The sequence below is a fragment of the Erythrolamprus reginae genome, chromosome 4 (assembly GCF_031021105.1).
Source record: "Erythrolamprus reginae isolate rEryReg1 chromosome 4, rEryReg1.hap1, whole genome shotgun sequence".
NCBI classification, from domain to species: Eukaryota; Metazoa; Chordata; class Lepidosauria; order Squamata; family Dipsadidae; genus Erythrolamprus; species Erythrolamprus reginae.
Genome location: NC_091953.1, coordinates 119,830,234 through 119,853,323, shown reverse-complemented (window position 1 = coordinate 119,853,323; position 23,090 = coordinate 119,830,234). Strand labels below are relative to the sequence as shown.

Below are 23,090 nucleotides of genomic sequence, written 5' to 3'. Positions count from 1 at the left end.
GGCAGAGTTGCTGGAAAAAATGTGTAGAGGCCCAAGGACAGTACTTTGAAGAATTTTAAGTGTTTGTGCAAATCTGTTCAATAAATTACTTTTTAAAAAAATTATTGCATTACTTTTGGAACACACCTGTATTCCTTGCAGATGGTTGGCCATTTGCATCCTTTTAAAGGGTCATTGAAGTACCTGGAGGTTTTTATATGTGTCCTCAGGGTCACCTGAGTAGTGCTCCTGGTTCTTGTAGTCTGCAATAGAACTGAAACCTGACCTCTTTTTATCGGGTATTAGTATAGATAAATATGATAAGGGAACAATATATTTAATGTTACATATTTTGACTGCTGCTAGATTGGTTTTTGCACAAAAATGGAAAAACCATAAATCCCCTCAGTGGAAGAGATATTGTATAACATACTATCTTGTGCAGAAATGGACAGACTCATGATGGAACTAAAAGATAAAAATGAATCAGAGTACTTTGAAATCTGGGAGAAATTATATTATTGATGGGAATCAAAGAGGAACGTGGGATTATGAGTTAGCCATAACTTGATGTATATATTTTTATATTAATAAATAAGGAAAATGAATTTAGTATTGTACATAAAATGGGGGTATATCTATATAAAAGAGTTGTATTTAAGAAGAGAAAGAAAATGAAAATGTGTAATCTGGAACATTATGTCATGTCCAAGTTTTTTGTTTGTTCTTAATTGTACTATAAATAAAAAAAACTTAATTTTTTTTTGTAGATTTCAACTCCCAGAATTCCTCAGCCAGATGGCAGTTCCCTGGTGCTTCCAGGATCTTTTATCTTAACATCCTAGAAATTAAGGATTTTATACTCATGTAGGATTTTGAACTAATGATATTTACCCATGTAGTACGGCTGCATTACTTTTATCCTCCAAATATTTTCTTTATTACCTTCTTCTACTGGTATCCTATGATTTATCACTTTGTTGTTTCTATATACATTTATGCCTGTACCCCTAGAATTTATATTTGTATGTACACTGAACGTTTGTATGTACACTGAGAGTTTATGCACTGGAGACAAATTCCTTGAATGTCCAATCACAATTGACCAATAAAGAATTCTATTCTATTCTATTCTATTCTTAGCTGCCCCGAGTCCTTGGAGAGGGGCGGCATACAAATCTAATAAATTATTATTTATTATTTATTTATATTTATTATTTACAAATCTATTTTATCATTATTATTATTATAATAATAATAATAATAATAATAATAATAATAATAATAATAATAATATTCTTTGGGACAAAACGACCATGGATGACTGAGAATCTCCATAGACACATTAATCTTAAAGTTGCCACTGCGACCTAGTTCCCAGGCTGATTGGCAGGAATGGAATTTACCGTCTATGGCAGGGGTAAGCAAAGTTGGCTGTTCTATGACTTGTGGACTTCAACTCCCAGAATTCCTGAGCCAATCATACTAGCTTAGGAATTCTGGGAGTTGAAGTCCACAAGTCATAGAACAGTCAACTTTGCCTTTCCCTGATCTATGGCAGGAAAGCTTTGTAGGGCGTTCCCCAACGACTCTTGTTAAAAAAAAAACCCCAAACAAACACGCGTTCTTGGAAAAAGGACTATCCTGGCCATAGCACCACGTGTTAGCCTCCTTCCGGCTTCCGCCCGTCCTTGAAGTCGACTTCCTGCTCTTCGGGGAAGGGAACGGACGTTCAGCCTTTTCCCCGCTTAACAAAGCGAGCGGAACCGGCGAAGCGCTCTTTTCTGCCCAAACTCTCGCTTGGCTTAGCCCGTGGAGGTCCGAGAAGGTTGTCCGGCTCTGCCCTGCCCACGTCCAGGGTGAAGGGACGGCGTCGGTTCCGAAGGTGGCAAAGCTCGTAGGACTCTCGAGAAAAGTCTGCAGGTAAGGGAGCAGGAGAGTGGAAGAGATCTGGACGCTTTGATATTAAAAGAATTGGAGTTTTGTTTTGTTTTGTTTGCATGGGGGGGGGGGGATGCAAAGGATTTCCCACCCATGCATTGATTGCCCGCCAAAAGCGATGCGTTGCGTTGCGTTGCCTTCATTGTGGATCCTGCGCTGATGCTCAGTGGGGCTGGTTCGATGCCTGCAAAGAAATCCCTGTGTCGAAGAATTCTGCTCTTCTGTAGAGGCAGAACAAAAGCAGGGTGGGAGCATGGGGGCACGAGCACTCTTCTTTATCTGTGCCATGTACAGGAGTGTGTTTGCATGCAGGCCTGAGGAGTGGGGTGGGGTGGGGGTTGCAGCCTGTACACAGAAACATAGAAGATTGACAGCAGAAAAAGACCTAATTGTCCATCTAGTCCGCCCTTATACTATATTATTATTATTATTATTATTATTATTATTATTATTATTATTATTATTATTATTATTATTATTATTATTATTTATTAGATTTGAATGCCACCCCTCTCCGGAGACTCAGAGTGGCTCACAACAGCAAAACACAGTACAAATCTAATGATTAAAAAACAGTTAAAACCCTTAATATAAAACAGTCATACATCCCAGACAACCCATACATAAAACGGAACGGTCCAGGGGAATCAATGATGGCAGAGGTGGGTTTTAAGGAGTTTGCGAAAGACAAGGAGGGTGGGGGCAATCCTGATCTCTGGGGGGGAGTTGATTCCAGAGGGCCGGGGCCATCACAGAGGAGGCTCTTCCCCTGGGTCCCATCAAACATTGTTTCGTTGACGGGACCCGGAGAAGGCCGACTCTGTGGGACCTAATCGGTCGCTGGGATTCATGCAGCAGAAGGCGGTCCCGGAGGTATTCTGGTCTGATGCCATGAAGGGCTTTATAAGTCATAACCAACACTTTGAATTGTGGCCGGAAACTGATCGGCAACCAATGCAGACTGTATATCCTGTATTGTATCTTAGGTTGGATATATGTTTATCCCAGGCATGTTTAAATTGTCAGTTACTGTGGATTTACCAACCACATCTGCTGGAAGTTTGTTCCAAGCATATGCTACTCTTTCGGTAAAGTAATATTTTCTCACCTTGCTTCTGATCTTTCCCCCAACTAACCTCAGATTGTGCCCCATTGTTCTTGTGTTCACTTTCCTATTAAAAACACTTTCCTCCTGAACCTTATTTAACCCTTTAACATATTTAAATGTTTTGATCATGTCCCCCCTTTCCCTTCTGTCCTCCAGACTATACAGATTGAGTTCATTAAGTCTTTCCTAATAAGTTTTATGCTTAAGTACATTGAATAGAATAGAGTAGAATAGAATAGTTGGACACACAGGGAATTTGTCTTTGGTGCAACAGAATACACTATGCAGCTAGACTTACAATGCTAGGTTTAGAAAGCTTAGAACTACGTCGCCTTAAACACGATCTAAGCATAGCCCATAAAATTATCTGCTACAATGTCCTTCTTGTCAGTGACTACTTCAGCTTCAGCAACAACAACACACAGGCACACAACAGATACAAACTTAAAGTAAGCTGCTCTAAACTTGACTTCAGAAAATATGACTTTAGTAACCGAGTAGTTGATGCATGAAGCTCACTACCAGACTCTGTAGTATCATCATTTAACCCCCAAAACTTTACCCTTAGACTATCCATTGTTGACCTATCCAGATTCCTAAGAGGTCAGTAAGGGGCATGCATAAGTGCACCAGAGTGCCTTCCGTCCCCTGTCCTAATGTTCCTTTTTTACTAGTATCATACATATAAATATTATTATATCTTCGTATACCACCAATACATACCTGACCAAACAAACAGATAAATATGCTCTCATTGTACATAAAAGAAAATGGGTCTTATATCTAGGGCCCATGGAGCTCAAAGGGGGGAAATGTTAAAATTTTTACAAAACCAACTTTTTAAAAAGAAAAACAACTCTGGATATATACTTCATACTCTACACTTTGTGTGTATTGTACACAGTGCATAGCAAAACCGCCTTGCCGCCTCCTTTGATATAACCTTTATTAATCAGAAACTCAGTGAACAGTTCTTTATTTAGTTGATTGACTTTGAATTTCCTTGCTTCTTTATTTAAGTTTGCAAGCTTAGTTTCAATTTGTTTATTTATGGGTATATTTTATATTTCATTTCAGTTGATTGAATGGTTATGAAATGTCCTCTCAAAAATCTGGAACTCCAAAACCCAAGGACAAACCGACTCAGGATGAGATTGATAAAAAGGGGCGACAAACGCTTTTTCAATTTACCGCTAAGGGCAAAACAAGTGAAACTAACCAAAATGAAACTTCGGAGAGGGGTGGCATACAAATCTAATAAATTAGTGTTATTATTATTATTATTAATTATTTTCAAAAAAAACATCAGATCAAGTAAATTCTCAATTTAAAGATACCGGTATGTATCCATGTGTTGTAGATGAGCCTATATTAGTCTTGTTCCATCACTTAATAATCCTCTGGCCAGCCCTTTTTGCTTGTGAAAAGACAAAAGCAATATTGCACTGATGTTCTGCAAGCCTTCCCTTGCATAGCAAACCACATAGGAACCTGCACATTCACCCTTCTCAGATGCCTTTGGAGTACCCAGGAATGTAAGAACATCTAGTTTCTCCAGATTTAGCAAGTAAAAAATGACCATAAAGGTGAAATACCGAAAGATGAATATTTGCAAAGTTGTATCTCCCACGCAGAGTCTTGGAGTAGTAGGGCAAAGATGCCTTTGGAACCTGGAGTGCCCAGGAAACTAAGAAACATAGTTTCTCCAGATTTAGCAAGTAAAAAATGACCATAAACATGAAATACCTGAAGATGAATATTTGCAAAGTTGTATCTCCCAAGCAGAGTCTGGAGTGGTAGGGCAAAGATAAGGAGTTTCAGGTGTTCAACTCCAAGTCCCAGCCCTCCTCATAATTTCTCACCGGGCTGTTACAATGGGTTGGTTAATGCCCTTTGTATTTTTATTTCATTCTCCTTTTTATATGATTGATAGATAGTGTGATCTTTCTCAGGAATGGCTTTCTGTCTCTGAGAAAAAGTTGAACCTAAATTTGGCTACCATTTCACCGTATATTTTTAGATACATTTATACCAATGTATAAATTGGTGTTCCTGGTGTTTACCGAGGCAAAATAACTAATGAGGGAAAATGGAGATTATGTTATATGCATGTCATTATCCAGAATTGCTTGGCAGAAAAATAGTTCACTGGGATGAACTGCTAATTACCGTGTTTCCCCGATAGTAAGACCCCCCCCGATTGTAAGACATATGGGGGGTTTCAGGGGGGTCGGCTTATATAAGCCATACCCCGAAAGTAAGACATATGTCTTACTTTCGGGGAAACACGGTATAAACGGTATTGCGGGGGGGGGCGATGACATTGCTTCCAAGATCCCCGCGCGCCCCTCGCCTTCGCTCGCCGCGGCCTCTTCCACCGCCTCTTCCCCTGCCGAAGCTCAGCTGCAAGCGGCCAGCGAGGCCGCTTGCAGCTTCGCTCGCCTTCCAAGCTCCCCGCGCGCCTTCGCATTCTCCCCGCGCGCCTTCGCCTTCCAAGCTCCCCGCGCGCATTGCTTCCAAGCTCCCCGCGCGCCTTCGCATTCTCCCCGCGCGCCTTCGCCTTCCAAGCTCCCCGCGCGCATTGCTTCCAAGCTCCCCGCGCGCCTTCGCTCGCCTTCGCTCGCCACCCGCCTCTTCCCCTGCCGAAGCTCAGCTGCAAGCGGCCAGCGAGGCCGATCGGATCCGAGGCGAGCGGCCGGAGCTGCGCCCTCCTTCGCCCGCCTCCTTTCCGCTCGCCTCGGAGCCGAGCGGCCTCGCTGGCCGCTTGGAGCTGAGCCTCGGCAGGGGAAGAGGCGGGGTGGCGCCGCGGCGAGCGAAGGCGAGGGGCGCGCAGGGAGCTGCGCCCTCCTTCACCAGCCTCCTTTCCGGCAGCTCCCTGCGCGCCCCTCGCCTTCGCTCGCCGCGGCGCCACCCGCCTCTTCCCCTGCCGAGGCTCAGCTGCAAGCGGCTCCGAGGCGAGCGGAAAGGAGGCGGGCAAAGGAGGGCGCAGCTCCGGCCGCTCGCCTCGGATCCGATCGGCCTCGCTGGCCGCTTGCAGCTGAGCTTCGGCAGGGGAAGAGGCGGTGGCGAGCGAAGGCGAGCGAAGGCGCGCGGGGAGCTTGGAAGCAATGCGCGCGGGGAGCTTGGAAGGCGAAGGCGCGCGGGGAGAATGCGAAGGCGCGCGGGGAGCTTGGAAGCAATGCGCGCGGGGAGCTTGGAAGGCGAAGGCGCGCGGGGAGATGTAAGACATACCCCCAAAGTAAGACACAGTGGGGCTTTTGGGGGTAAAAAGATAGTAAGACACTGCCTTACTATCGGGGAAACACGGTATTATTATTATGATTATGATTATTATTAATTAGATTTGTATGCCGCCCCTCTCTGTAGACTCGGGGCGTCTCACAACATACAATAAAACAATTCATAACAAATCTAATAAATTAGAAAAAAACATTAAAAAACCCCATTATTAAACCAGACATACACACAGACATACCATACACAAATTGTATAGGCCCGAGGGGGGGGGGGGGAATGCCTCAATTCCCCCATGCCTGATGGCAGAGGTGAGTTTTAAGGAGTTTACGGAAGGCAATGAGGGTGGGGGCAATCCTAATCTCCGGGGGCAGCTGGTCGATGCATCGAGAGACCTACGTTCAGCAGGGAAGGGTCAGTTGACTGTTCCACAGACACGTACAGCAACATCAAAATTGTGGGTCTTTCAAGATTTGTCCCCATGTCTGTGGAATAGTCTTCCCTTAAGCTTTGGGTAGAAGAGAATGTTCTCCCCTTAAAGACAATCCTCTTTGATTCGGCAGATTGAAACGTCCTTGCTCTGGGGATAAGCAAGAGGGGAAGACATTAGAGTGGTTGGGAATGTTTTGTGGTTTTATTAGTTGTGTTTTAGCTAAGTGTGTGTATTGCCTGCTGTCTGTCTTTGTTGTATATGGCTTGCTGTTATTTATAAAAGGCCATTATAAATAAATGTTTATTATTATTATTATTATTATTATTATTATTATTATTATTACTACTACTACTACTACTACTACTACTACTACTACTACTACTACTACTCTTTGTATGGAATTGGCCATCTAGAAAATAGGGTATTGAATGGGGAAAAATATTCAAACTTATTTTTTCCTTACATAAAAAACTTGACGTGTAGGGGCCTAGAAATCTAAGTATAGATCCATGGTTCTAGAATGATAGTTACAGGACAGAAAATCTTTTAAACCCAAATCTTATTTGTGATTTTATTTTCCCAGACTGCAAACTGCTTCACTGTCCGCCTGATGGAGAATGCGATTAGTGCCCTGCCTGTTGGAGCAGTGGCCGCTGTACTAAAGCCCAGTGCAGAACTTCCCAAAGAGACCTTAACTGTACATGGTTATGATTTTGAACATGGATTAGACTACCATGCTTTGCTCCAGTCGTATCTCAACACTGGTTTCCAGGCTACCAGTTTTGGACAAGCTGTAAATGAGATCAATCGAATGGTGAGTGGCCAGAAAGATTCCTGAAGGGATGAAAGGATAGAAGACTAGATAGAAAAGCAGATACTGGATTCTATCCTTGAATCTCCACTTCCATGAATTGCCCAGAAAGTAATGCACCACATTTTTTTCCTCAGCCTACAGTAATGGTACGAATGTGAAACTTTAGACATACATTATTTGAATTGTCAGAAGTGCATGTGTAGATTTTGCGTTTCTTCGGACCAATAGCGTAGCTGCAGCAGTGTTTCGAAATTGTGTCAGTAAGTGATGTACTTTCTTAATGCGGAGAAATAAACTGTTGGGAACATTCACAAAGGTTTGTGTAGAGTTTATGGAGAATCTGCAGTCAACAGAAGTACGGTTAGTCGCTGGGCACAGTGGGCGAGGCCATTAGAAGATGAAGAGGTGATTCGCACAGTGGAGAAATGACTCTGGGACCAGATTAGTACCAATGGCATATGTGCCCTTGCGTCTCGCTGGAGGAAGGCCATAAAACGAACAGACATTTCATGGAAAAATAGGGTGTATAGAAGAAACATCATTTTTTCTTGTGTGGGTTTCATTGTGTTCAATAAATAATTGTTGAAGAAGAAAATGTGGTGCATTATTTTCTGGGTGACCCTTGTACATTTCTTTCCTATCCTGTTATCTTTTGTTTGCTCATATTCTCACAATATTCTTGCTTATGTTACGTTGCAATTGGCTCACAGGAATTCAGACTTGGGAACATGCATCTTTCTGATAATACCCTGCATACCACAATGTTTTACCAAATAGCTGTAAAAAGCCAATTTTATTTTATTTGCCCAATGAGTTTGCAGAAACAGGAAATATGAAGAATGGTGGAAGGTCTTAAGCATAAAACGTATCAGGAAAGACTTAATGAACTCAATCTGTATAGTCTGGAGGACAGAAGGAAAAGGGGGGACATGATCGAAACATTTAAATATATTAAAGGGTTAAATAAGGTCCAGGAGGGAAGTGTTTTTAATAGGAAAGTGAACACAAGAACAAGGGGACACAATCTGAAGTTAGTTGGGGGAAAGATCAAAAGCAATATGAGAAAATATTATTTTACTGAAAGAGTAGTAGATCCTTGGAACAAACTTCCAGCAGACGTGGTAGATAAATCCACAGTAACTGAATTTAAACATGCCTGGGATAAACATATATCCATCCTAAGATAAAATACAGAAAATAGTATAAGGGCAGACTAGATGGACCATGAGGTCTTTTTCTGCCATCAGACTTCTATGTTTCTATGTTTCTATATTATTTATAGTTATACTATGATGAAGTTTAATCTTACCATCTCATCCTTACGACATAGAATTCAACTCGTTAATATCCATAAAGGTCTGGATTTTGATGGGCAACCTGTAACTTAATGAGGCCGAGGGAATGAAGTAGATTTTGGATGGAATAATTTCACAAGTAGTGGCTGCCCCAAAAATCCATTTTTTATTCTGGTAACTTCTGCTGTTTTTCGTCTACTTATGGTTGATTCAATCCATAAACAAGATCGTTGTTTTCACAAGCTTGATCACACATTGCAAGTCTATGCACAGAATGTTTTACCTGGCCTCAAATAACAGCCTCCATTGCAAAGACATCTCTTGCAAAGCATCAATAACACCTGGTTATGGTTGTTTTATCTTTGTTAGTTAATTTCAAAAAAATCCTTTTTCCTTATCTCTTCTTCTATGTTCAGATCCTACTTTAACTGCTACAGGCTTAAAATCCATAAACATTTTCTTACGTTCTAAGCATACATTAAAACCAAACTAATTTTTACCCACTTTATCTCTGATATCTGCTTATTTTAATGTTAACAGCAGGATTCATTTAGACTTAGATTTTTGGTAGAATTTGCTCTAACTGAGATGTTCATAGCTGGAAATCAGGAAGGGATTAGCTCACAAACTACACATACATTTTTTTTCTTCCTCACATTGCTTTCCATTTCAAATTTTCTAATCTGGAAACAAGCTAAACATTTTTAATCAAATGTACCTATTCCTTATGACTGTGTCCCATTTCTTCTGCAATTATAAGTGGCTTAAAGGATTTGTTGTAAGCAAGATTTGTTTGTTTTGTTTGGCTTTCTTCCCTGCTATGAGCTCTGAAATATAATGTTTCACCTGGGTTGAATTTGATTCAAATGATTGGATTCTGTTGCAGATAGAAGCAAAGTTGACACCATTAGGGGAGGATGAAGGAAACCATGCTGATTTGAATCCCTGTTCTCGCCGCCTGAATGGATGTACAATTTTCTTGGGCTTCACTTCCAACCTCATCAGCTCAGGTGTTCGTGAGTCCATCCGCTATCTGGTGCAACATAACATGGTATGGGCTTGACTGAGAAATACGTTTCATTTTATTTCTAAGTAAAAAAAAAAAATTTTGTATGTTTATGTGGTTGGAAAAAGAAGAGGGTTTTTCAGAAAGAAGAATTATGGGCAATTTCTTTCACCACGTGGTTCACTGGCATTTAGATGGACATTCAAGGCCTGGAAAGAAATAAGTTATGGGAAATACTTTTCTCAATCACTCTGAGAATAGAATAGGAATAGGAATAGAATAGAATAAGAACAAGATCATTTGGAGGATGCCCCGTCGACAAAACAATGTCGATTGGCAGGACCCAGGGGAAAAGCCTTCTCTGTTGCGGCCCTGGCTCTCTGGAACCAGCTCCCCCCAGAGATCAGAACTTCCCCCACCCCCCTTGACTTTTGTAAGCTCCTTAAAACCCACCTCTGTCGTTAGGCATGGGGGAATTGAGATATTCTTTCCCCCTAGGCCTATACAATTTATACGTGGTATGTTTGTGTGTGTGTTTGGTTGGTTTTTAATATGGGTTTATTAGTTATTTTAACTATTAGATTTGTTATATGCTGCTTTTATTATTGTTGTTAGCCGCCCCGAGTCTACGGAGAGGAGCGGCAAACAAATCTAATAAATAAATAAGAAAGAAAGAAAGAAAGAAAGAAAGAAAGAAAGAAAGAAAGCCCAACTACATGGGTAAATACTGTTAGTTAAAAATCTACATGAGTATAAAATCCTTAATTTCTAGTATGTTAAGATGAGATCTCAGAACCATTGAACTATATCTTTTAAAGATCCTGGAGCACCAGGGAACTGCCAGAGGATTGGAAAAGAGCTGATGTAGTTCCCATCTTCAAAAAGGGGGAAAAGGATCCAGGAGACATGATACTGTTCCAATATCTCAGGGGTTGCCACAAAGAAGAGGGAGTCAGGCTGTTCTCCAAAGCACCTGAGGGTAGAACAAGAAGCAATGGGTGGAAACAAATCAAGGAGAGAAGCAACTTAGAACTAAGTAGAAATTTCCTGACAGTTAGAACAATTAATAAGTGGAACAACTTTTCGAGTCAAGTTGTTCCAACACTGGAAGTTTTTAAGAAGATGTTGGATAACCATTTGTCTGAAGCGGTGTAGGTTTTCTTGCCTAAGCAAGGGGTTGGACTAGAAGACCTCCAAGGTCCCTTCCAACTCTGTTATTCTATTCTATTCTAATTGCAAAGAAGCTTTGTTAGATCCTTCATTGAATGTTACTTTTTATTTTGTAGGTTGATGTTTTGGTGACCACAGCAGGGGGTATAGAGGAAGATCTGATCAAATGTTTGGCACCCACTTACATCGGAGACTTTAGCTTGCAAGGGAAAGAACTACGGCAGAATGGAATTAACAGGTGGTTCCTTTGGTCGTACTGAAGGATAATCTGACCATATCAGTCTTCAGTATCTTTCATTATTTTACTTTTTATATATTACTTTAGATTATCTTCTATATAATAACCTATGTCAGTGATGGCAAACCTTTTTTCCCTCGGATTCTGAAAGAGTGTATGCGCACGCTATCGTGCATGAGTGAGTGCCCACACCCATAATTCAATGCCCAGGGAGGGAGAAAACAGCTTCCCCCATCCCCAGAAGCCATCTGGAGGCCAGAAGCAGCCTGTTTCTCAACTTCTGGTGGGCCCAGTAGGCATGTGTTTCGCCCTTCCCAGGCTCCAAAAGGCTTCCATGGAGCCGGGAGAGGGTAAACCCCCACCCCACCCCCAGAGGCTTTCTGGAAGCCAAAAATGCCCTCCCAGAGCCTCTGTGCGAGCCAAATATCAGCTGGCTGGCACACATATGCATGTTGGAGCCTAGCTAGGGCAACAGCTTGCGTGCCAGCAGATATGGAGGCTGTTGGGGTCTGGATGGGTGTCAACGGACTCAAACTCAACCCGGATAAGATGGAGTGGCTGTGGGTTCTGCCTCCCAGGGACAATTCCATCTGCTTGTCCATAACCGTGGGGGGGGGGGATTATTGACCCCCTCAGAGAGGGTCTGCAACTTGGGCGTCCTCCTCGATCCACAGCTCACATTAGAGAAACATCTTTCAGCTGTGGCGAGGGGGGTGTTTGCCCAGGTTCGCCTGGTGCAACAGTTGCGGACCTATCTGGACCGGGAGTCACTGCTCACAGTCACTCATGCCCTCATCACCTCGAGGTTCGACTACTGTAATGCTCTCTACATGGGGCTACCTTTGAAAAGTGTTTTGAAACTTCAGATCGTGCAGAATGCAGCTGCGAGAGCAATCATGGGCTTCTCAAGGTATGCCAATGTTACACCAACACTCCGCATTGGTTGCCGATCAATTTCCGGTCACAATTCAAAGTGTTGGTTATGACCTATAAAACCCTTCATGGCATTGGACCAGAATATCTCCGGGACCGCCTTCTGCCGCACAAATCCCAGCGACCGGTTAGGTCCCACAGAGTTGGCCTTCTCTGGGTCCCGTCGACTAAACAATGTCGTTTGGCGGGACCCAGGAGAAGAGCCTTCTCTGTGGCAGCCCCGACCCTCTGGAACCAGCTCCCCCCGGAGATTAGAACTGTCCTCACCCTCCTTGCCTTTCGTAAAGTTCTTACGACCCATCTCTGCCATCAGGCATGGGGAAACTGAGACATCTCCCCCGGGCCTATACAGTTTATACATGGTATGTTTGTGTGTACGTTTGCTTTTAATAATGGGGTTTTTAGTGTTTTTTAAATTATTAGATTTGTTCTTACATTGTCTTTGTTATTGTTGTGAGCCACCCCAAGTGTGCGGAGAGGGGCGGCATACAAAAATAATAATAATAATAATAATAATAATAATAATAATAATAATGACTCCGCGTCCCACCTATGGCACCTATGCCAGAGAGTCGCCATCACTGACATATGTTATCTCACCTACAGTTTTAAGAAGGTGGTCTAATTTGTGGTGTCTTGAAAAGCAATGCAAAGTAGAGGTCAATAGCTATTTCCTTTTCCTTTCCTCCAGAATTGGGAATCTCTTGGTGCCCAATGACAATTACTGCAAGTTTGAGGACTGGCTGATGCCAATCCTGGACCAGATGGTGACTGAACAAGACACACAGGTGAGAGCTGGAAACATTAAAGGCGAAAAGATTTGACTTGTTTTTTCTGTACGATAATTTCAAAGTGTGGATGTTAATTTTAAGTCTTTGGGTTCTTCCTTCATGTCCCAGTGAGGGGGGGGGGGATTACAATATTCTAAGGGGTGAAGGGCAACACAACCTTAAAAGCAAGTCCTGATAATATTAAATCCTAACTCTATGTTCCAAAGTAATATTTTTGTTTATTATATCCAAGTATTACTGCCGTATTTTTTGCAGAATAAGATGCACCTTTTTCCTCCCTAAAAGACGCTGAAAATTCTGGCCCATATTATTGTTGTTGTTGTTATTATTATTATTATTATTATTATTATTATTATTATTATTATTATTAGATTTGTATGCCACCCCTCTCTGAAGACTCAGGGCGGCTCACAACAACAATAATACAATATACAGAATGTCGCGTTAGTGAAAATGATTAAAGTCTGTTTGAACCTTAATTATCGCGGAGGTGATGGATGGAAGCTGTTTAGTCATTTGTTCAAAACAAGATTTCTTTTATTATAAAAGTAGAAAATAAAACATGTCCCGGTGGACAAAACAACAAATACGTCTTACATGATGGTGGGTAGAAATAAGAATGGAGTTTTTAGGATGAAGAAGAAGGAAGTAGTGTTAGATATGGCAGGATATTACATCATAATAGGAGGAACTTAATAAAACAAACACAGTTAACTATTTAATTACTAAATGTCTCTGGGGCTGACAATATTCAGCGTGACACAGAATATAAATCCAATATTAGATAAAAAAGCTAAATTTAAAACCCATAAATATTAAAAGCAATCGGTACTGCACAATCACACCATTCTCATGTATTAGTCAGAAAAAAAGGTGGTGGTGGGGGAAGAGATAGTCCCCCCCATGCCTGGCGACATAGATAGATCTTCAATATCTTGGAGAAGGTGGGAAGAGTGGGGGCAATTCTAATATCCGATGGGGAGTTGATTCCAGAGGGCCGGGACTGCCACAGAGAAGGCTCTTCCCCTGGGACCCGCCAAACGGCATTGTTTATCTGACAGGACCCAGAGAAGGCCAACTCTGTAGGACCTGATTGGCCGCTGGGATTCGCACGGCAGAAGGCGGTCCCGCAGGTATTCTGGTCCGATGCCATGTAGGGCTTTATGAGTCATTACCAACACTTTGAATTGTGACCGGAAAATGATCTGCAACCAGTGCAGGCCGCGGAGTGTTGGCGAAACATGGGCAAATCTAGGAAGCCCCACGATAGCTCCCGCTATCTCTCGCTTATACTCTGAATGTAGCTTTTTTTCCCTTGAATCTTTTTTCCCCAGCCCTAACTAGGTACTAATGATCTTCCCAGCTCTTACCTTTCAGGTTCTTTCATTGTTACTCTTTGCTGGGAATGTTTTCCAAGCCCTAAGTCTTTGCAGGGTTTTTTCATTGCTCTAACTTGCTCCAAATATTTTTTTCCCATCCCTAACCAGGTGCTAATGATTTTCCCAGCTCTTACCGGCTTGCAAGCTCTTTCATTTTTGCTCTATCTGAATAAGTTTTTTTTAAAGTCCTAACTAGGGGATAAAATAATGTGCTGGAGCTGACCAGACTAAGGATGCTAGCTAGATGAATATCTGGTAAGCAGATTATTTTCCCTATTTTCCTCCCCCAAAACTAAGGTGCTCCTTACACTCCGGTGTGTCTTATGCTCCAAAAAATACGGTATATTTGAAGACGTCCTTGTGATTAACTTTTCCCTGTATTCCCCTGTGCTGTCTAACCATTCTTGGCTCCTCCCTGCCTTTCAGGGTATGAAATGGACTCCGTCAAAGCTCATTGCTCGGCTTGGCAAGGAAATCAACAATCCAGAATCAGTCTGTTACTGGGCACAAAAGGTAGGATGTGGAAGGAATTTCTATTTAATTCGTCATTTCACTTCTTTGCGAATAAGTGCTCTTCTTTGTTGTATCTTTATTTATTTATTTATTTATTTATAAATAAAACAGTATCTTCTTTTTTCTAACCTCTGATAAGGGGCCTATGTTAGACAAGCAATATTCCACTTACAATTATTCTTTTACTGACCATTTGAAGTTATAACGCACGAATCCCAGTGGCCGATTAGGTCCCACAGAGTTAGCCTTCTCCGGGTCCCGTCGACAAAACAATGCAGTCTGGCAGGCCCCAGGGGAAGAGCCCTCTCTGTGGCAGCCCCAGCCCTCTGGAATCAACTCCCCCCGGAGATTCAAACTGTCCCTATCGTCCTTGCCTTCCACAAAATGCTAAAAACCCACCTTTGCCATCAGGCGTGGGGGGATTAATCTCCCCCCTCCTTTTTTCGCTGACTTTTATTATGTTTAACTTCAGTCAGACTGAGTGTGTATAATTGTATAGCAGATAAGTTTTTGTAACAATGTATCTTAAGTTAGTTTTTTAATTTTTTTAACATTAGATTTCTATTTATATTGTATTGCTGTTATGTTATGAGCCGCCAGGGGCGGCATACAAATCTAATAAATAATAATAATAATAATAATAATAATAATAATAATAATAATAATAATTATTATTATTATTATTATTATTATTATTATTATTATTATTATTATTATTATTATTATAACACCACTGAAAAGAAGTGATTGATGACAGTTTTTCCCATAACCATGGCAGCATCCACACGGTTAGATGATCAAATTTCAGACACTTGGCAACTAGCATGTATTTATGATAGTTGCAGTGTCTGAGGGTCACGTGATCACCTTTTGTGAGCTCTGGACAAGCAAAGTCAAGAGGGAAATCAAATTCACTGTGTTACTAACTGAACAAGTTCAGTGGTTCACTTAACAAGTGTGCCAAGAAAGACCTTGCTGAGCAACATAAATTTTGGGCTCAAATTTATTTATTTATTTATTATTTAGATTTATATGCCACCCAATTCTGTGGGACTCTGGGCAACTTTCAGCAAAGGGTAAAAAAAACCCCTATTAAATAATTAAAATACAATGATTAAAAACATTTTAAAAACCTAAATAACCCACTACAATCATACTATTAAACCTAATCGAATCATATCTTGGCCAGAATAATGTGTCAGTCTCGCGGCTCCCACGCCTGCCGGCAAAGCCAGGTCTTCAGGGCCTTATGGAAATCCAGTAGAGTGGGGGCAGTATGGACCTTGAGGGATAGTTGATTCCAAAGAGCCGGGGCCACCACAGAGAAGGCCCTTCCCCGCGGGGCCACCAACCGACATCGCTTAGTCGACAGGACCCAGAGAAGGCCAACTCTGTGGGCTCTAATCAATCGCTAGGAGCTATGCGGCAGGAGATGGTCCCGTAAATAGCCGTGTAGGGCTTGATAGGTGATAACAAACACCTTGAATTGTGACCGGAGACCAATTGGTAGTCCAGCGCACACACAACAGCTCTCGTGGCCACATTCTGGATTAACTGAAATTGTGGCCATAGCTCAAGGATTATCTGCATTTAAATGATCTTGCACATGGCACTTGGTATTGGAGTTATTCTTGTCCCACTGATTTCCCAGTGGATAGCTGGTGAGACCACATTTGGAGTACTGTGTTCAGTTCTGGAGACCTCACCTACAAAAAGATATTGACAAAATTGAACAGGTCCAAAGATGGTCTACGAAAATGGTGGAAGATCTTAAGCATAAAACGTATCAGGAAAGACTTCATCAACTCAATCTGTATAGTCTGGAGGACAGAAGGAAAAGGGGGGACATGATCAAAACATTTAAACATGTTAAAGGGTTAAATAAGGTCCAGGAGGGAAGTGTTTTTAATAAGAAAGTTAACACAAGAACAAGGGGGCACAATCTGAGGTTAGTTGGGGGAAATATCAGAAGCAACGTGAGAAAACTAAATTTAAACATGCCTGGGATAAACATATATCCATCCTAAGATAAAATACAGAAAATAGTATAAGGGCGGACAAGATGGACCATGAGGTCTTTTTCCATCAGACTTCTATGTTTCTATGTTTCCCCCAGTATTAGATTTTGCTTTAAAACTGGGCTCCAAACAAAGATAAATATTTAATACATAAAACAAATGAAGTAAGTACACCTCTAGCTTCTGTGAGCCATGCTACTTATATTTTCTCAACAGAATAACATTCCTGTATTGAGCCCAGCAATAACAGATGGATCCCTTGGTGACATGATTTTCTTCCATTCCTATAAGAAACCAGGTCTTGTGCTGGACATCGTAGAAGGTGAATGAAGATAATTTGCAACATAAGTTGGCCCCTGGATAATTTGTATTCTGCTTAGAACTTCTGTTTTATGTCAAAAGGGCAGCTCAAGAGTTACAGGTTGATGCTGTAGTCCCTTTTGTAGTTATAAAAATTATTGAACTCTGATTAGAAACATCAAATAACTAAATCAACATTAATCCAAGATGCATAGAAGAGAACTTTTGAAAATAAAAAAGTACTGAAGAGCAAGTAAAGAGACAGTACTATTCTTGTAGAAATTTACCACATATTTATTTATTTTATTTATTTATTAAATTTGTATGCCGCCCCTCTCCATAGACTCGGGGCGGCTCACAACAGTAATAGAAAAAACAATGTACAGTACAAATCTAATAATTAAAACTAAAAACCCATAATTTAAATATATAGGATGTAAAATATTGATATTACACTCATTGCTGTTAAGGCAAAGGATAAAATCCATCCAAGATTTGATAGAAATATGCTTTCTGCCTCTGATATTTTATTATTTTAACTTTGGGTGGGGTTTTTTTTCCTGATGGAGTAGTTCAAGAGGCCTTAAAAAAACTTTAAACTGTTAAATAATGAAAGTGTTTTCAAATGCTGAGAAATTACAATTTAGGTGGTAAAATTAAATAGGTAAAAATGTTCTGATTTTCAAACATGAAACTAGCTCCTGTAAATAGATGCAGTAAACCTAACTGAGGGAGCATTCGGTTCCTTGTTTAGTATTGATACTTATCTGCCCCAAATATATATGGAAAGCTGACAGCCCAGATTTGAGATTGGAGACAGGATGAGCTTCCATCCCAACTCCTACCAACCTATTAGTTTGAAAGCATGTGAATGCAAGTAGATAAATAGGTACCACTTTGGTGGGAAGGTAACAAGGTTCTATGACCTCTAGCATATATCCATGGTGGCCACATGATCATGGATGTGTGTTTGGACAATGCTAGCTTCCATGGCCAAGAAACGGAGATGGGCATTGTGCCTAGAGTTGGGCAAAACGGGACACAGGAAGCCTTTACCTTTATACATGTACACATACACACATACACACACACACACACACACACACACACACAAAGCAATATGACTGGAATGACATGCCAACAGTGTAAAACCTTCCAGTGTGGTTCTTGCATTGAAGTTGAGGTTAGCAAATGCTGTATATTGAAAGCCCAGTAGCTGTAGGTTTATTGTTGAGACGTGCAATGTGTTTGCTCACTTCCATCATAACCGTTATTGTCATCTCTCTTACAGACCTGAAACTCATTAACAGCCAGGCCATCTTTGCCCGGAAGACAGGAATGATCATCTTGGGTGGAGGTCTTATTAAGCACCACATTGCCAATGCAAATCTGATGGTGAGGGAAAGTGGTGGGTAGTAGCCACAAAGTCAAGGTTGATTTGGGAGGGAAAGACTGTGGTGAGATGAAACATTTCTTTAAGCAAAATGTATAGAGAGACATCTTGGTGCTATCCCTCAATTCGTATAACTTTAACCAAATGGCTTGCAACAATAGAGAGCCGGGGTGGCGCAGCAGGTCGAGTGTGTACTGCAGGCCACTGAAGCTGACTGTAGATCTGTAGGTCAGCGGTTCAAATCTCATCACCGGCTCAAGGTTGATTCAGCCTTCCATCCTTCCGAGGTGGGTAAAATGAGGACCTAGATTGTGGAGGCAATATGCTGGCTCTGTTTTTAAAAATTCAATTCAATTCAATTTATTAGATTTGTATGCCGCCCCTCTCTGAAGACTCGGGGCGGCTCACAACAATAATAAAAACAATATTCCAGCAAAAACAAATCTAATATTAAAAAGCACATAAAACCCTATCATATTTAGAAAAGCAAACAACATATACATACCCAAACATAAATATAAAAAAGCCTGGGGGAAAGGTGTCTCAACTCCCCCATACCTGGCGGTATAGATGGCTCTTGAGTAATTTACGAAAGACAAGGAGTGTGGGGGCAGTTCTAATCTCCGGGGGGAGTTGATTCCAGAGGGCCGGGGCTGCCACAGAGAAGGCTCTTCCCCTGGGGCCCGCCAAACGACATTGTTTGGTCGATGGGACCCGGAGAAGGCCAACTCTGTCGGACCTTATCGGTCGCTGGGATTCGTGCGGTAGGAGGCGGTTCCGGAGGTACTCTGGTCCAATGCCATGCAGGGCTTTAAAGGTCATAACCAACACTTTGAATTGTGACCGGAAACTGATCGGCAGCCAATGCTAACATGTTGTAAGCCACCCTGAGTCTAAGGAGAAGGGCAGCATAAAAATCGAATGAATGAATGAATGAATGAATGAATGAATGAATGAATGAATAAAACAAAATATCAATAGCATGTAAACTTATATACCACTTCACAGGGCTTTACAATCTTCTCTAAGCACTTTACAGAGTCAGTATCTTGCCCCCAACAATCTGGGCCCTCATTTTACCCACCTCGGAAGGATGGAAGGCTGAGTTAATCTTGTGCCAGTGAGACCCGAACTGCCAAACCGCTATCAGCCAGAGATCAGCAGAAGTAGCCTGCAGTACTGCATTCTAGCCACTGCGCTATTGCGTCTCTTATGTATTTTGAAATATTTAAAAAATAAAGGCAATCTAGTAATCCATTATACCAGAAAAGAGTGCAGAAGGTGAACATTTTTACATTGGAGAGTTCAGCAGAAAATTTAAATGGTTGCAAATCTAGCTTTTAAGTTCTTCAATGCATAGGTTATTGCGACAAAACTGGACTTTGCAATTGAGGTTGCAGTAATTCTTTTCCAATCAGGAAGACCCCACGTCATGAATTGGTGGTTATTGAAATGGATGTCCAAGTGCCGCCTCTGTGTTGGTTGAAGCAGGCAGGATTCCCTTGGGTACCATTTGTTGGGGGTCAAGGGAAAGGGAGAGTTTTTCCTTCTCTTCCTGCTCAAGATCCCCATGTCCAATTGGTGGGCCACTGTGTGACACAGAATGCTGGACTCAATGGGCTTTGGCCTGGTTCAGGATGGCTCTTCTTATGTTCTTACGTTTGTTCCCTGCATGTTGAATGCAAAATCAGTCCTTGGCCATTCTTCACAGTGCCCTATTTATTAGGGCTTAGAAGAACTTCTACAAGGACTTTGGATGCTCTTCCCCCATAGTGGAGAATATTATGCTAAATAATTATTAGGTTTAATAATTTGTTGAAGTTGCTCTAAAGTACTTTTTCCTACCGTTGCATTTTGGAAACCATTAGCTATATCAGGGCAATACTGGTTTTAATAATAAATAATAATAAATTTATTGTCATTGTCAAAACAACGAATTGTCATTGGCAACGAAAGTCGTGTGACACCCAGAGACCAGTCCCCCCATACATAAAATCAGAATAGGTAAATTTAAAAATAGAATTAAAAAATAGAATAAAATGTCCCACCCACTACAAATTCCCCACCCTGAACCACTCAACCATCTACATGACAAACCGAGTAATATTGTCCAACAGTTCACTGATGGTGACCCTTTAGTTCGTTGTTAAGTGTGAGTATAGCTCTGGGATAAAAGCTATTCAGGAAACATGTGGTCTGAGTTCTAGTTGTTCTGTATCTTCTGCCAGAAGGCAACAGTTCAAAAAGATTGTAAGCAGGATGAGAAGAGGCTTTGAGAATGGTATGCACCTTCCTAGAACAGCGAGATGTGAAGATGTCATCCAGGGCGGGTAGCTGGAGCCCAATGATGTTCTGGGCAGTTTTAATAATTCTCTGTAGAGCTTTTTTGTTCGCTACAGAGCTGCTCCCATACCAAGCTAGAATGCCATATGTCAGGACACTCTCAATGGTGCTGCGATAGTAGGACAACAGTAGATGCTGAGATAAATTTATCTTCCTGAGCATTCTCAGGAAGTACAGCCTCTTTTGTGCCTTCTTCACAAGCCTATTAGCATTCATAGTCCATGAGAGGTCCTCTGAGATATGAAGATCTGCTAATCGTAGCCCTGGTATATCTAATCTGTTCTGTCGGGCTCTCTGGTAGAATCCTCCCAAAAATTCACAGGTACAAATTTCAGACACACACACGTTTGAAAATTCACATCAGTGTTCTTTATAATGAAAATTCACTTAAACCAAGCCCTCTTTTGGTATAGCAAAGAGCACTCGTCTCCAAACAAATTGGTAATTTGTACAAGTCCCTTATCAGTTCTGTGATACTTAGCTTGCAGCTGGGAGGCAATTCACAATCCTTCTTCTTTCACAAAGTGAAACACACTTTGCCCTGGTTTAGTTTCAAAACGGGGAAAAATCAGCACACAAAAGGTCAAAGTCAGTAAAGCAGTCACGAAACACAACGATCAGATAATCCTCCACAGTGGCCAAACCCACAGGCTGCTCTTTATAGCAGCCTCACTAATTACCACAGCCCCACCCAACCACAGGTGGCCTCATTTTCTTTGATAATAATCTCTCAGTTGTTGTTGCCTATGCATCGCTCTCCGCATGCGTGGCTGTATCATTAACTCTTGTTCTGAATCCAAGGAGGAGCTAGATAATTGATCTCCTTCTGAGCTGTCTGCCACACTCTCCTCCTCCCTGTCACTCATGTCTTCTTGGTCAGAGGAGCCTTCATCAGCAGATTCCATCGGGGGGAAAAACAGGCCTGCAGCATGTGGATGTCTCCCCCACATCCACAGTCCTTGGGCCAGGAGCTGGGCCAGAGCTAACCACAACATAATCAAGGATATAATCAGCCTGCTGAGCCTTAGAGTTCACCAAGGTTTGTGCGGTGGTTTTGTTGTTATTTCCAGAGAAACGGAGCTGACTTCTCTGTATATGTCAACACTGCACAAGAGTTTGACGGTTCAGATTCAGGAGCTCGGCCTGATGAGGCAGTGTCCTGGGGAAAGATCCGTTTGGATGCCAAGCCTATCAAGGTACGCGTGGGGAAAAGAAGGGACGGAGAGATGACGCGCTGGCAGGGATGGGACACGAATTCCATCCTGACAGGCAATGTATTTTAGAAAAAAGCAGATGAATGTTTTGGAGAGGGAGCCGATCGTCTCAGCTACCATGTTTTTCTCTTACCAGGTGTATGCTGATGCTTCCCTGGTTTTTCCATTGCTGGTTGCGGAGACCTTCGCTCAGAAACCAAATGCTTTTGTTCAAGAAGACTGAAAAATGACCCTCTTCAGGACTGCCTGCTTCCATCCTGTTTCACATCGGTCAACACCTATGTGGAAATTGTCACGAAGAACAGAGACAGGGGCTATTGACCATTCAGACAGCAACCTCAACACGCCCCACAGTAGACAGAAGTAGTATCCTAATTGTCTGCATATTATACCTCCTATCAACCATTACAATGATGGATCTTGTACTACAAAATATGATTGAGGTGGGAAGGTCACAACCCTCAATTGTGTGCTCAATTCTTCCAAAGGATTTTTATGCAACACCTAGGAGTTCTGGAATTTGGTTTGTGTGTATGTCTTTTAAAGACTGAACCTGGCCATGCCTCTGTGATCTGGTCACTCCTGTCTTCTCAGTCAGCCCCCATATATTTATTTATTCAAGGTGTTTTGTGTGGATTTGGTGAAGAGCCATAATTATGTAATAGTTTAAACATACAGTTGTTTCTTGTTTCGGAGTGTCTTTTTGCCATCCAAATGACTGACTTTCTGTGCATATAAGAACAGCCTTTTTTAAGTTATTATTCTTTCTGAGGCAAAATTATGAGTTGATTAAATTTTTTATCAAATGATATATTTAATATTCTCCATTTATTTGTGGGCTTCCAGAAATGATACAGTTTTGGTTTATGTAGTATGGGGAAATGAAAGTTAAATAATGGCCTTCAATTTTATTTTATTTTTAAATCAAGGCTTTTAGGCAAAGATGTACAGTATAATCTGAAATTCCAAGCCTTCATTAGAACTCCAC

General features: G+C 41.6%; 1 protein-coding gene across 3 annotated transcripts; it reads left to right on the top strand.

Moving 5' to 3' along the window:
- The first annotated feature begins 1,684 nt into the window (after positions 1–1,684).
- DHPS (deoxyhypusine synthase) lies at positions 1,685–22,911 on the top strand. 3 transcript variants are annotated; one of them, XR_011559064.1, is made up of 10 exons: positions 1,685–1,902; positions 7,279–7,509; positions 9,691–9,855; positions 11,097–11,218; positions 12,843–12,939; positions 14,748–14,834; positions 17,069–17,174; positions 18,444–18,560; positions 21,959–22,084; positions 22,239–22,911. XR_011559064.1 is itself a non-coding variant. In XM_070751301.1 (10 exons), exons 2-10 carry the CDS (start codon positions 7,306–7,308, stop codon positions 22,323–22,325), a joined length of 1,098 nt encoding a protein of 365 aa, XP_070607402.1. In that variant the 5' UTR covers positions 1,685–1,902; positions 7,279–7,305; the 3' UTR covers positions 22,326–22,911. The 3 variants fall into 3 exon arrangements, 2 of the variants coding, with proteins under 2 accessions (XP_070607402.1, XP_070607403.1); XM_070751301.1 differs by having other exon boundaries at positions 18,444–18,547; XM_070751302.1 differs by lacking the exon at positions 7,279–7,509 and having other exon boundaries at positions 1,694–1,902; positions 18,444–18,547.
- Positions 22,912–23,090: the final 179 nt, after the last annotated feature.

What these genes read in the sequence shown, in the direction of transcription:
- DHPS (XM_070751301.1), top strand. Translation starts at nt 7,306, where the DNA reads ATGGAGAATGCGATTAGTGCCCTGCCTGTTGGAGCAGTGGCCGCTGTA. An exon ending in CGGCAGAATGGAATTAACAG is followed by an intron (nt 11,219 to 12,842) that starts GTGGTTCCTTTG and finishes CCTTTCCTCCAG; the next exon opens with AATTGGGAATCTCTTGGTGC. An exon ending in TGGATGCCAAGCCTATCAAG is followed by an intron (nt 22,085 to 22,238) that starts GTACGCGTGGGG and finishes TTCTCTTACCAG; the next exon opens with GTGTATGCTGATGCTTCCCT.